The sequence below is a fragment of the Mytilus galloprovincialis genome, chromosome 4, assembly GCF_965363235.1.
Source record: "Mytilus galloprovincialis chromosome 4, xbMytGall1.hap1.1, whole genome shotgun sequence".
NCBI classification, from domain to species: Eukaryota; Metazoa; Mollusca; class Bivalvia; order Mytilida; family Mytilidae; genus Mytilus; species Mytilus galloprovincialis.
The window spans coordinates 12,654,873-12,668,913 of NC_134841.1; the positions used below are offsets into that span (position 1 = coordinate 12,654,873).

At 31.1% G+C, this 14,041-nt stretch overlaps 1 protein-coding gene across 3 annotated transcripts in view; it reads right to left on the bottom strand.

Moving 5' to 3' along the window:
- LOC143071386 (uncharacterized) overlaps nucleotides 1-14,041 on the bottom strand; it is a 60,873-nt gene that overhangs the window by 24,459 nt on the left and 22,373 nt on the right. For all 3 annotated transcript variants that reach the window (XM_076245640.1, XM_076245641.1, XM_076245642.1), the window contains exons 3-10: nucleotides 13,836-14,035; nucleotides 11,201-11,345; nucleotides 9,090-9,240; nucleotides 8,335-8,464; nucleotides 7,785-7,995; nucleotides 6,295-6,557; nucleotides 3,333-3,449; nucleotides 3,025-3,078 (exon numbers count right to left, since the gene is read on the bottom strand). In XM_076245640.1, the coding sequence (XP_076101755.1) occupies nucleotides 3,025-3,078; nucleotides 3,333-3,449; nucleotides 6,295-6,557; nucleotides 7,785-7,995; nucleotides 8,335-8,464; nucleotides 9,090-9,240; nucleotides 11,201-11,345; nucleotides 13,836-14,035 (1,271 nt within the window). The remainder of the gene's footprint in view (nucleotides 1-3,024; nucleotides 3,079-3,332; nucleotides 3,450-6,294; nucleotides 6,558-7,784; nucleotides 7,996-8,334; nucleotides 8,465-9,089; nucleotides 9,241-11,200; nucleotides 11,346-13,835; nucleotides 14,036-14,041) is intronic.

Below are 14,041 nucleotides of genomic sequence, written 5' to 3' on the forward strand. Positions count from 1 at the left end.
GTATTATGAATTTGATAGAAAACTGAAACGTTACATATTTAAGATTTTTATTTAAAAATTGGAATTATCTCTGTTATAATGTATTTGTTCCCACTACAGCATTATTATAGGCATAACTTCTAAATTTCAATAAATTCACAACTAATTAGAAGAACGGTTTAACTTAATTACAGAAAGCTCAAAAAGACATATGCAGTTATGTATGTGTTTTCGCATTTTGAAAGCTGGCGATTTTCTCAAATACAAGTTTTATTGTGGAATAACATTCCGTTATAAAATAGCTAAACATAATAAAGCCTACAAATTGGATTGACCTTAACATCCAGATTTGTTATGTACATTTAATAAAATATATATGAAATATTATGTTGCAATTAGTTATTGTTCGTTATTTTAGCATTAGTATAATATGTTTGTTCATATTTTTTGTTCCAAATTATACGGATCGTCCAAGATGTCGTTTAAACAATCGAAATTATTGGCAAAAAGTTAATTTACATGTATACTGAACTCCGAGGAAAATTAGAATAGGAAATAGTTATCAAAGGTACCAGGATTATAATTTAGCACGCCAGACGCGCGTTTCGTCTACATAAGACTCATCAGTGACGCTCATATCAAAATATTCATAAAGCCAAACAAGCACAAAGTTGAAGAGCATTGAGGATCCAAAATTCCAAAAAGTTGTGCCAAGGAAAGTCTTAAATCAAATGACAAATGCAAGGAAAGTCTTAAATCAAATGACAAAATCAAATGCTCGAACACATCGAACGAGACAACTTATATGATGTCGCGTATGTATCCTTGCACAGTGTATGACACTTGAAAGTTTGTGCAATTTGGCTTTTAACAATAATAAAACTGAACCGTTCAGTCGGCTTTAAAATGACCGAATTTGAAAAATATTAAATAATTGGATTGGGAAAACTATCGGCTTAATTTAAAACAATACAATAAGGATTAAATATGTTTGTGAGCGCTCATACTCCCCTCCATTTGCTAACATAGAACAGTTGCACAATATAAGAACAAACTTTAAATATCAGTTGAAATGGCTGAACACATCAGATTGATACAAAGCTAAAAAAAAAAATCTAATAAAACAGTGACCGGAAGTGGCAAGGTATTTATACATAAAAATTACGAAAGTTCTATCAGAGAGTACTTGCAATTTCCGACAGCTGGACCAATTTTAAAAACATCTAATAAAAAATCTTGTGTATTAGTCAAAACTATTAACCAGTACACATCAAGCAGCCAATGCGATTTGTATAAAGACCTATGCAAACCCATACAGTAGGTACCGACAGATTGTAATACCCATAAAAGTACATGTACATATGTGTGTAACAATACTATTTATGTGACCTTCCGAATTAGACTACATTTACCAGACAAGGTGTTACCGTTCCTCGTCAGTATTAATCTTGCATCGTAACATGGTACATGATATATAAGGCAAGAAGATAAATTGTACAGATCAGCTGAATTATTTATTGTAAAGGATCCTTCAAATGAATGCAAGATGCAGTCACAGAAATAATTATGTTATAAGAACATTTGAGGAAGTGACAACTTCAATAGATTTTATCCATCGGATCACCAGCAGTGACGGTGATACAAGGCTGACAATACATTCTGTAATATAATTCGGCTTAACATCGGCTCAACAATGTTTAATCTGTTAATTTGCTTTCGCAGTTTTTGGTTCTTCCCTCGCCGGGATTCTAACTCATACCACTAACTTAAAGATGTATTATGGTATCAAATCTCGTTGCAATGTGGTCGACGCACTAGACCACTCGACCATCTAGGCTGTACTAAAATAAAGTTTTTGGTGGCCGGGTGTTACCTTTCCTTGTCAATTTTAATCTAGCGTCGTAACACAGTACATGATATATAAGGCATGAAGAAGAAATCTTTACAGATCAGTTGAATTATATATTGTTCTCCAAATTAATGCAAGATGTTCATTAATTCGTTCAAAGCTTTATTTATAATCAGCATGTTACAACATAACAAAAAAAAACATAAGCTCTGTGAGCTTTTATAACCGATAAATACTAGATTTACATAATGATCATACACAATACTAATATTAAAACATAAAGTCATAGAACATCCATTTCATGCACATTTAGGCATGAAATAATTGAAATACTATTTATTATATACATGCATGAACACTAAGCTAAAAGCATCATAAAAACTAAAGCACAGCAATCACAAATTGTAATAAAAAGCTAAGCAAACAAACACAAAAACAGCACTATTATGTTTTATAGCTGTAAAACATAAAATCAATACTAAGCACATGCATTGCTATGGCATTCGATGAGTTTATTAGACTCTTGGATTGGGTAAAAGATGTTTTAGTTCACAGAAATAACGATGTTATGAGTACGTCTGAACAAGTGACGATTCTACAACAGTTTTTATCTATCGGATCACCAGCAGTGATGTCGATACAAGGCTTAAAACACATTTTGTATATATTATTCGTCTGAATAACAGCCCAACAATGTTAGACCAGTAGATTTGCGTTAGCAAATTTGAATTTTTCCCTAGCCGGGATTCAACCTCATGCTACTGAGATATCAGTGCACCAAACCTTGTTTCACTGTGCCCGACGCGCTAAACAACTCGACCACCTAGGCTCTACTAACATAACGCTTTCGGTAACCGGGTGCTACCGTTCCTCGTCACTTTTAATCTAGCGTCGATACACAGTGATATATACGCCATGAAGATGGAATGGTTACAGATCAGCTGAATTATCTATTGTAAAGAATTCTAAAAATTAATGCAAAATATAAATATAAGTACGTCAGTGATGACTCTATATAACATAGTTTATTCATTGGATCACCAGTGATGGTGATACAAGGCTGAACACATATTTTATATATATATATAATTAGTCTAAATGAAAATGTAAGATCTGTATATGTGCGTGAGCATAAATATATATATGACCAGGTAAAAATAATTGAAAAATGAGGTTATTATTGAATATTTTTTTACCTTTGATATACTTTGAAAATCTGTATCTTCCTCGATATTAGATATGAGTGTCTCCTGGAATAAAGATTGTAAAAATCATTACAATGAACATTAAAATGTATATAGATATGACAGAGAAGCGAAATATACCAGAGAGACATTCAAATTCATCAATCGAAAATAAACTGAAAACGCCAAAAATTGTTTTGTGGTACTACATGTAGAACCTTTTTATATCATTATTAAATAAAATCATTTGATCTGACACAAAAGAAATTGATTTGAAATTTATTGATATATATATATAATTATTATTTGAATTTAATTACCTGATATATTTCTTGTAGATACTTTTCGTCAAATTTAACACCTTCCTCTTTTAATAATACTGATACATAATCATGTCTATCAGCCACAATAGCTTCTTTTAAAAGGATATTAAAATTCTGTAAAAGAATAACATTCTGTTTATTTCATTTTTAGTCTGAGGTGAATAATACAGCGAAGGATATGTATTGATGCATGTAATTGAATAAGAAAGGAAAACTCATCACCAATAACTACAAACTGCTCAGAGTCTGAAAAGACCACATTTTGCGCTCGACCAGTAAAGTCGAGGACACATTTGACTCAACTAGTCTCGACAGTACTTAACTGTACTTAACTGTACTCGACTAGGTCTCAACTTTACTTAATAAGTCTGATTCAGAACTTGATGATCTTGGTGTAGTCTTAAACGGTCTCGGCAAAAGCTTGACGTGTCTCGACTAGTTTTGACTCAGTCTCAACCAGTCTCGACCTGTCTCGACTTGTCTGGACCTTCAAATTTAGTCGTGACTAATGTAAATCAGTCCATCGTACAAAATTCCAGTTTATTTGGTAGTTTGGTTTATTGCTGAGTAGTTATAGAATATAATTAATAGGTAGAGCAAAAATGATTAAATTCACATAGGCATCTTTAATTTCTTTTATAACTTTTTCAAATCAATTTGGATATTCGTCAAACTAAACAGTTATCTAAGTCATATATTGATCTTGCTGCATTCCATGTTATTGAGTTCCAAATGGTGAAGTTAAAATCATCTCTTCGTAAATTTTACGGACGCCATCACAAGTTGGTTGACCGTTATGGAATATCAGGATCTGCTTACTCTTCTAGATCACCTGAGATCACCCCTCAGTTTTTGGTGGGGTTTCTGTTGTTTATTCTTTAGTTTTCTATGTTGTGTCATATGTACTATTGTTTGTCTGTTTGTCCTTTTCATTTTTAGCCAAGGCGTTGTCAGTTTATTTTCGATTTATGAGTTTGACTGTCCCTCTGGTATCTTTCGTCTCTCTTTTATTATGAAGTTTGGTGTATTGTTGTCAAATTTAAGAATTAAATTAATCTAATTAAAAAAACTAGGATTTGCAGTTCGGACAAAATTCAGATAGTACATTTTCATTCTTTTTTCAAATTTTCAAATCAACCTGGATTTTCATCAAATTACACAGCTATCTCAGTAAAATATTTTGAACTTACTAAAAACCAGTTCATTATGAATTTTGGTGTATTGCTGTCAAATTTAAGAATTAAATTAATCTAGGTCTAAAAATCTAGGATTTCCAGTTAGGACAAAATTCAGAAAGAACACTTTATTTTTTCAATTTTTCAAAATAACTTGGAATTTCATCAAACTATACAGCTATCTTGATAATATGTTAATCTTATTGAATTACCCGTCGTTATGTAGTTTGGTATATTTCTGTCAAATTTAAGGATTTTATTAATCTAGGTAAAGAAAAGCTAGAATTTACAGTTAGGAGTTAATTCAGGAAACTCTTAAACCCAAAATGCCGCACCTATACTTAGGGTAATTAAATCTTATTTAATGCTTCTTGTTTGGCAGGTGTTTATATTTCAAACTAATTTTCCTAAATTCCTGGCAAAAACCCTGAAAAACTACAAAGGTTTCATGATTACATACAATAGTTATAATATTATCTTTTTAGTGAGGTAACAAGAGCCAACAATATCACTGTGTAATTAACATCATATATTTTATTATAATTTGAGACATATCATTGTGTTTTATAATTTCTTGAATGTTTTATCCCTTTTTGATAAATATTTTGATTAGTGGTAATATATAAAGCAATACCTTCTGTTTGGGGCAAACTCATTAAAATGATCACACATACCAGAGAGTTTAATTTCTAAATAACATTCATTCACAATTGCAACATCCTGTTAAACTTAAATCGCAGGGCTTTTTGAATTCACTAGTTAAGTAATACACGAGTTAAATACAATTGGGGCTTTCTTTTTACTTGTAAAACACACTTGTACTGAGGTAATTAAACCATATTATGTTTCATGTATGTCATGTCTTTAAATTTAACAAAAAATATTTTTACATTTGATTAAGATAACTTTTTTCACTGTAACTTTGGGACACATTTCTTTTTTTAAAAGGTAATTATTTTTGCGCCTGTCCCAAGTCAGGAGCCTCTGGCCTTTGTTAGTCTGGTATGATTTTTAATCATTTTAGTTTCTTGTGTATAATTCGGAGTTTAGTACGACGTCCATTATCACTGAACTAGTAGACATATTTGTTTACGGGTCAGATGCAGGACGCCTCCGGGTGCGGGTGTTTCTCGCTACATTGAAGACCCATTGGTGGCCTTCGGCTGTTGTCTGCTGTATGGTCGGGTTGTTGTCGCTTTGATACATTCCCCATTTCCATTCTCAATTTGAAAGTTTATGATATTAAACTTTCTATACCAAAAAAAACCAGGTTGTTTTGTATATAGGTGTATTGTTGTAAAATTTTATGACCTAGTTAATAGGTAAACACAGGCCTAAATATTTAGTTTTGACAGAATTCAGAAAGATACCTATAATCTAAATATTTCAATTTGACAGCCATAAATCAAATTACCAAATAACCTGTTTTTTTTGGAAAATAAATATATCATGAAGATAGCTGAAGATTTGGATGAAAATCCAAGTTGCTTTGAAATAATTTTAAGTGTACTACCTGAATTTCGTCTGAACTGCAAATTCCAGCTTTTCTACCTATATTAATTTTATCCTTAAATTTGAAAGCAATACACCAATCTACAAACTACATTATGACATGGGATTCAGTAATATCAAAATATTACTAAGTTAACCATGATTTATATGAAAGAAATGAAGTAATGAAGAACACGTATAATTATATTGAACGTATTAAGAAGTCAAAATTACACCCATTCCTTCCATAACAGCGGTGTGTGGAGTAACATTAAATTGTAAACATGTTTTACCTCTATTTTGTCAGATTTTTCATTTCCATGCATTTGTTGTATGAACTGATATGCAATGTAGTAGTATAAAGATAACGAGGCAGGAGTTAATGTTTCCTTGTAAGACTCCATAAATTTTCCAATTTCTTTCGAACATCCGTTTTGAAATCCCAGAACAGCATTCATAGTTACTGTCACTGGAGAGATCTTGTTATAGTTTTTTTGTGGACGAACCACTGGCGGACACTGTTCAACACTTTCTCCTAAATAAATTGTATCCTCATCTATAAAACAGTTTAAAAAAACACTTTATTTATCTAAATTGCAAAATCTTTCATGATGTCAATATAATTGTAAATTAGTCAGTCCTGCTTGAAATTGAAATTATAGGCATATTATTTTTAACTATAGATGCAATATTAGTAAAGTAAGTTTATAAAAAGGCCAAATCAAACGCTTGAATACATACAACAGAAGAAAAACAACTGTCATGTACCTAACTTTGGTCCGAAATGTATGTAGAAAATGGTGGATTATATAGCTAACTTAATCTCTCACTTGTATGAAAGTCGTATAGAATTCCATGTTATTGACATTTATGTCTGTGAAAAAACAAACAGACGTAATATGTAAAAATGTCAAAAACATGGGTACCCAGAACTATCTTGTATTATTTGTAACGTAGATGCGAAATATTGAACTTCCGATGAACTTTTAAAAAAATGAACGAGACGTTCTTTGGCATATCCCTGGTTCGTCAACTTTTTGCTCAGACACAGGTGCCATCTTATAAAATCTGAATAGTTAATGCAAGATCTTGAATATAGAATAAAATGGTTAATGTATATCCCGTAAGGGGTAATTATATTGCTGCTAAAGGGAAAACATATAATTTCAAAAACAAAAATCTCGTTTGTCTTATACTCTGGCTCTGAGATGACCGCTTATGTCGAAGACTAAGTAAAATCAGGAATTTTCTGGTATACACTAATCACGAGCCATATGAATACTGGATCTTCATGCTTGACTATGATTAACATTCGATTTTCAGAGTACTACATCTATAATCAGAAGCAATGCCAGAATACATTATGGAAAACACATAGGTTATGCAGGTATCATTTTGATCGTATAACTTCAGCAATGTTATGTTTCTAAAATAAGATACAAAATAAACCCCACTTATGTAGAGTTTTCCCAATCAAGTTTTAATAAAGTTTTGATGATTTATAAGTACATGCAAACCTCTGAAGACAAATCATTTTGTTTATGCTGTCATTTCAATACTTTTACATGGCAGCATCGTTCGCATTTCCTAGAACATTAATGAATCGTAATTCTAGTTCCCCTAGACGGTGTTCTCATTGCTATATGTTTGTAGAAAAGTTGGTGTTGCAAGATCAGTTTTTTTGTCGATTGTATTTTTTAAATCGCCCTTCTCCCAAATGAAACCGTTGACGTATTTTACACATGCAAAACTCTTAAAAATCAATTCAATGAAAGGTTATTACTTGGTAAATCTAACAAATCTAGTTCAGTATCTGGTTCAGTATCTTTTTCAGTATCTGTTTCAGTATCTGACGAATTTTCATCGTTAAGATCATTTGTTTCAACAGTATCCAGTTCCGTTTTCCATCTTGACCATCCACGAATGACAGCATTTGTAACAGCTTCAGTAAATTCCTCGGGTTTTGTTTGTGTTCTTATGTCGACAAATGTAACCTTTAATAAAATTTAAACACAAATATAATACTTGACTGTAAAGTGTTGAAGTGCAAAGAAAATAATAAATTTGAGCACCAAAAGATGCATTTTTGCCCGTTTATACTGTTTATTATCCGTGTAGTATTATTGTGCAAGTTTATCTTATTAAATTTATATATGCATCTAATCAAGAATGAGTATGCATCAACGTAAAGTTACATTGAACAAACTAAATTTTACCTTTGTACTCAGTTAGATTATCTGCATCGTCTTTGTCTATACAATTTTTTTTTAGGTAAGAATGATATTTTATCAGTATTATTCATCACAGTTTTCAAAAAACTAATATTTACTTACAAGACATTTGTGTTTTTTTATATTTGTCAGCAATGTTGGAAGACCGCTGAGTTGTGTTCCATGAGAAATGACACCAAACATCAAGGGCGTTTTATCTTTAATATATTCATCCGATGAATCTGAATTACCTCTAAAACAGACAGAGCTTAATATAAGATTTAATTCAATATTATTCAGAGTATTACTAATTCACGACTAAATAAATTTAGCATAATACACATGTAGATATCGCCTCCTACTTCCACCGATAAAAACATCAGTGAAAACTACAGCCGATTCTTTTCAAACATGTATATGATGGATGTTTCCAATGAGAAAATATCAGAGTCCCACTTTTAGGATTTAGTATTTTATAAATCTGACACCGTGTAGATCCTCGAATATCATTAGAAATATATATTTGTGACAAAAAAAGAAGTCAATGAACAGTGTGAAACAGTGTCAACAGTGTGAAAATGAAGATTCATTTTACACTTAAATATAACGCATTTCACAGAAACCATATCAGCATCCGCATATAGCTAGTCAGAGATATTATTTATGATTTTTAATTTCGTAAATAGAAATATGAATTCTGTTTTGAACGATATTGTAGCTTCTTCACACCATTACTTCATACCATGTATACAAAAAAGATGAAATGCATATATCGTTATGTTTAAAAACAAGCATATCTTCAGTAAAGATAAAAAAATATATAATACATTTTACATTTGCAAAAATTCTTCTCTGCAAATTGATATCAGATGTCTTACTCTTCAATAAAATCTGCAATAAAGTCCGCCGCTTTTCCAGTTCCTTTAAGGATAAGAACTGGTAAGTCCTGTTTCAACAATTGATGTACGCATTCTATAGTATCCAAATCACCTTCTGCTACTATCGTTAGAACAGGCACATGCCACATTACTAGAATTATAAAATGCAGATTTAAATTCATTTAAAAAAAAATATATACTGTACTGTTTTATGGAAATGTTCGTTTTTTTGTCATTTGCGTTAATTGTCATGTTGTCAGATTTTATTCGACTGATCAGTCCTCTTATTCATCATATATTTATTAACGCAATGTTATTAAAACTTTATGAATATATATATATATATATATATATATGTATATTGTGACTAGGTATGAGTGGAAGAGTAAGTTTATTGTCCCGAGGAGCAACTGATGTCCTGAGGCGTATCCGAGAGACAATAAACTTACTGTTACACAAATATTTAGTCAGTAAGTGTTTTATCACATCGAAAAAGACAACAGACAATAAATAGCGGTGATAACTCAACTATCGTCAAACCATAACATAACGTTGACCCCATAAACATGTTCAAATGCTAGGACTACGTCATGCTAGGACTACGTCATGCAATGACGTCACCCCCAAATAAATTAGGTAAAACACGACGTCGTTACTCCGCGGTATTTTCAAAATCCTCCAATCGCGTACCAGCATTGAAAATTTCGCGAAATATAATGTCGCTTGCGGTCAATTGATGCATAGAGTTCAAATAGTTGGAAACTATTGACCGGTCCAATAGTTCAATGCTTACAATTTAGAAAATAATCAAAATATTGTGTATACTTATTTTATACAGAAAATGATAACTGAGGCATAATAAATACCTATATTTAACAATAATAAAATAATAATAATATAATAAAACAGTTTTTGTCATAAGTGAGATTTTTTGTATCTCTGATATTATTCTCGTATCCAACATTCCTTTCCATTGTATAAAAATCGATGATAATTGTTTTGTTGAGGCATATATAAAAATAGCTGGTGTTGTTTTTAAAGCGTTACTGAATAGATATCAATAAGAGTAAGACCGTGTTCACATTGACCTTAACTCGGTGTTGTGCTAGTGTAACTCACACATAAACTAAACATACTTACGTTCTAATTGATAAAACGCAAAGTTTACAAGTAGTTTAAATCATGTTTTGTCTACATGCAGTCGATAGTCGATGTAGGCCATGTGTAGGTTAAGTGTACACAAAACTAGGCATTCAGAACTTTAATTTTCCCATGTATATTTAAAAAAGAAACGATTTTTATAAAAAAATTGATACTTATAACACTTATTTATAAAGTTCTTTACAGAAATATCTGTCTAAACTTGATATATTAATTTGTTATAAAAAACACGTTACGTAGCCTTATTAACCCCTAATCAAGACTCATCCATCATCATTACCGAACACATAATTTATTTGAAAAGGTCTTCCCGAATCGACTGGACGTACACATTGACAGAAATATTTGCCACTGGTATTTACTCAAACAACGATTCACTAATAAATGCATTACTAAAAAAGGGTGAGGTGAATTGTTTGTTTGTGTAGTATCTCAGATCCGTTAAAATATAATTAGAAATAAAAAAAAAAAAAAAACATTACCCCTTCCTTTGCCAAACACACCTTTGAGAAAAAATACCATTTGAAACAAACAGAAAAGATAGAAATGTAGAGATCCTTAACATCGCAATTCTTTTTCTTCGTCTGTAAGCACGCTGATGCAGCCTACACTTTTAATGAGTAATCGAGACATCTTTAAACTACTGCAAATCATTCAAAATGACTTTCTTAAAAGTGCAACCCCTTTATTTAAAAAAAGAGGGGGGTGTCTGAGTCAGAATATCTCTCGCGCGAAACATTACATTTAGGTTTTTTTCGATGATACCAATTCAATATTTAATACTATAATGTATAGGGAAATGTTCGACTTCGAAAGTAAAAAAAAAGTTAGGTTAGTATTAAATAATTTCCTTTAAATGGGAATCGTGTATGTACCTATAAGTTCATTTTCTGTAACTATGGAATGTTTAAACTATAACGGAAAAGTCTTCAAACGACTTAATGACTTACGTGACTTTCCTTTTAAATTCATGAATAATGTCTTGTTTTTGGTGATGTCTTTGACCATTGAAGCGAGGACTTCTGGATATTTGTCATTTGTCATTACAATGTTGAATATATCTCCAAAAACACAGGTGCTCTTTTTCCAGTATTCCTTTTGTGATAAAAAAACACCTTTAAAGTTGATACTTTGTAAAGATTTAAAACAAACTGCCCGGATAATTTTAAGCAATTATAAAGCAAACATAAATCATTTTTCGATTGAAAAATACTTCAATCATTCTGTAACTTATTGGAAAATAGAGGTTGAAAGAAATCAGAGAGACATTCAAACTCATAAGAAAAAAAAATCTGACAACGCCATGTTTAAAAAGGATAACAATACAAAAATAAAGGCAACAGTAGTATACCGCTGTTCAAAACTCATAAATCGACGGACAAAAAACAAAATCGGGGTAACAAACTAAAACTGAGGGAAACGCATTAAATATTAGAGGAAAACAACGACACAACATTTAAATGTTACACACACAGAAACGGACTAAGCATTAGACAAAATCCTAAATGAATAACAAATAGAACATCAAAACCAAATACATGAATTTGGGATAGATAAGTACCGTGACACGTCTTATAGTAATGTGAATTCACACTCAAAAATAAGAGAAAACAAACGACACAACGGAAACACAACGTTAAAATGTAACAAACACAGAAACGAACTATAATATAACAATGGCCATATTCCTGACTTGGTACAAAAAAGTTGTGTCAAAAACGGCCAGGGTTTTCTGTTAGGTACCAGAACATCCCTATCATTTAGAATAATTTATACTTTTGCATACAATAAATTTTATAAAATGACTATACAAAAGATATATGATAAAACTGAAGTATTAACTAATTACAGGAAACAACCGAAATACATTACATAACCCGACAAAATGCATCACAAAAAATAGACACATCCGAAAAAGTTAAAACCTCAACGGCAAGTGACGTCATATTTGAAATTGTAAAAAATGACAAAAAAATGACGTCACATTTGAATTTGTAAAACAGATCACCAAAAAATGAAAAATGGCGTCACATTTGAATGAATAAGAGAGAATTAGGATTGATCTAAGATTAAATTTGAACTAAATACTGATATTACAACAACAGTACACCAAATACAACATAGAAAACTAAAAGTTAAACTACATAAAACCTATCAAAACCTCAGGTATATTTAAATGTAAGTTCAAACTCGCTGATAAATTTTAATCAGTACATTACATTCGAGAACAAAGAGCACAGGATCATAATTACGACAAATCAAACAGATTGTTCTTAACGGTTAACTAACTCGTGATGGCGTCCGTAAAATGGACCAAGATGATTTCAACTTCGTCACTAGGAATATGGTGTCAGACTCTTTAGTGGTCTCGATTTGTTTTTGCTCAATGACACATTCCAAATTTCCATTCTCAACTTCTCGTATTCACTGGGAAGTGATATGCTCTATTTTCACGCGTCATGTTGATACATTGAAATTGCGTTTCTTTAAATTGGTATGAATTATTTTCAGATACACTTCATCGATTTAAGCTGAAAAACTTGTCATAACTTCGTTACTTGTTATATACAGATAACTTAAAGAGAGCAAGTATCATACTTTAGCGTCAATTGATAAGAAACATCCAATCAGAACTTAGGGAACTATAAAAGTAGCGGTACTTGATATGCCTCAAACGCAATGCGAAGATTGATTGAGTCCGAATCTTTATTAACATATAATAATTCAGTTACTCATCATCTTTTAAATCACTGTATTGAATAGAATCATAACGTATCATAAAGCGCATGATTTACAAACATCACAGAAAAGGAATAGAAAAAAAAAAGGGAAATTAAGATATTTTAAAAGGCTTTTTCGGTAGTATTGTTAAATTTAATGAAAGTTGTTGCATGTATCACAACAGTATTCTGTATACACTTAATTTAATATCATTAGCTGTGAACTAATGCAAGTAATTTGAAACCTCAAATTAAAAAAAAATAAAAAATGATGCATATGTTTTATAATAACAAAATGGATATTTATCATTATTAAACTGATGTACATATATTTTTTCTGAAGAAAATTCTTTAATTGTCCACTTTAGAAGAAGTTTACAGGAAGCAATTCGCCGACATATTTCCCGTATTCAAAGTGACCTTAATTAGCTTGACCCTCTCTTAAAAAATAGGTGATCGCAATACGCATGGATCTGCCACTGAAATAAACTAGTATCTGATTGTACATGTTATACACGTGCTCAATAGTCATGCTTCTCTGTTGATTGTTTACTATAAGGTGACAATCGGTAAACTCCGGCTTCAAAACACGACAATTAATGAGCTTCCATATTTTCACCAAATAACAATCAGAGAGAAAAAAAAATAACGATTATACGATATTTGTGCGTAAAAAATGATAAAATCGTGAACAGAAGACTAAATTTATGATATATACAAGAATTGGATAAACATTATTTTTACCAGTCACTAGTTTCATACGAACTTAATAATAATATTAGGGATTAATAACCTCAATCATCAAACGTTCCTTCAAATTTTGAAGGAAAAAAATACCTTCAACAATTCTTTCAAAAATACATACACATCCATACTGCTGGTCCTTATGAGAATGAAGACTATATGCATTACAAGATTTAAATGCAGCAGTCTCTTCTGGTAAAATTCCAACTAGACTGATAAAATCGTTATCCTTTTCTGTTTGCAAACTTTGAAAATTCAATACTGCTTCTCTTACGATTGAACTGACTTTTTCTGATGAGCCTTTGTAGAGAATCAAACAGTCTACAA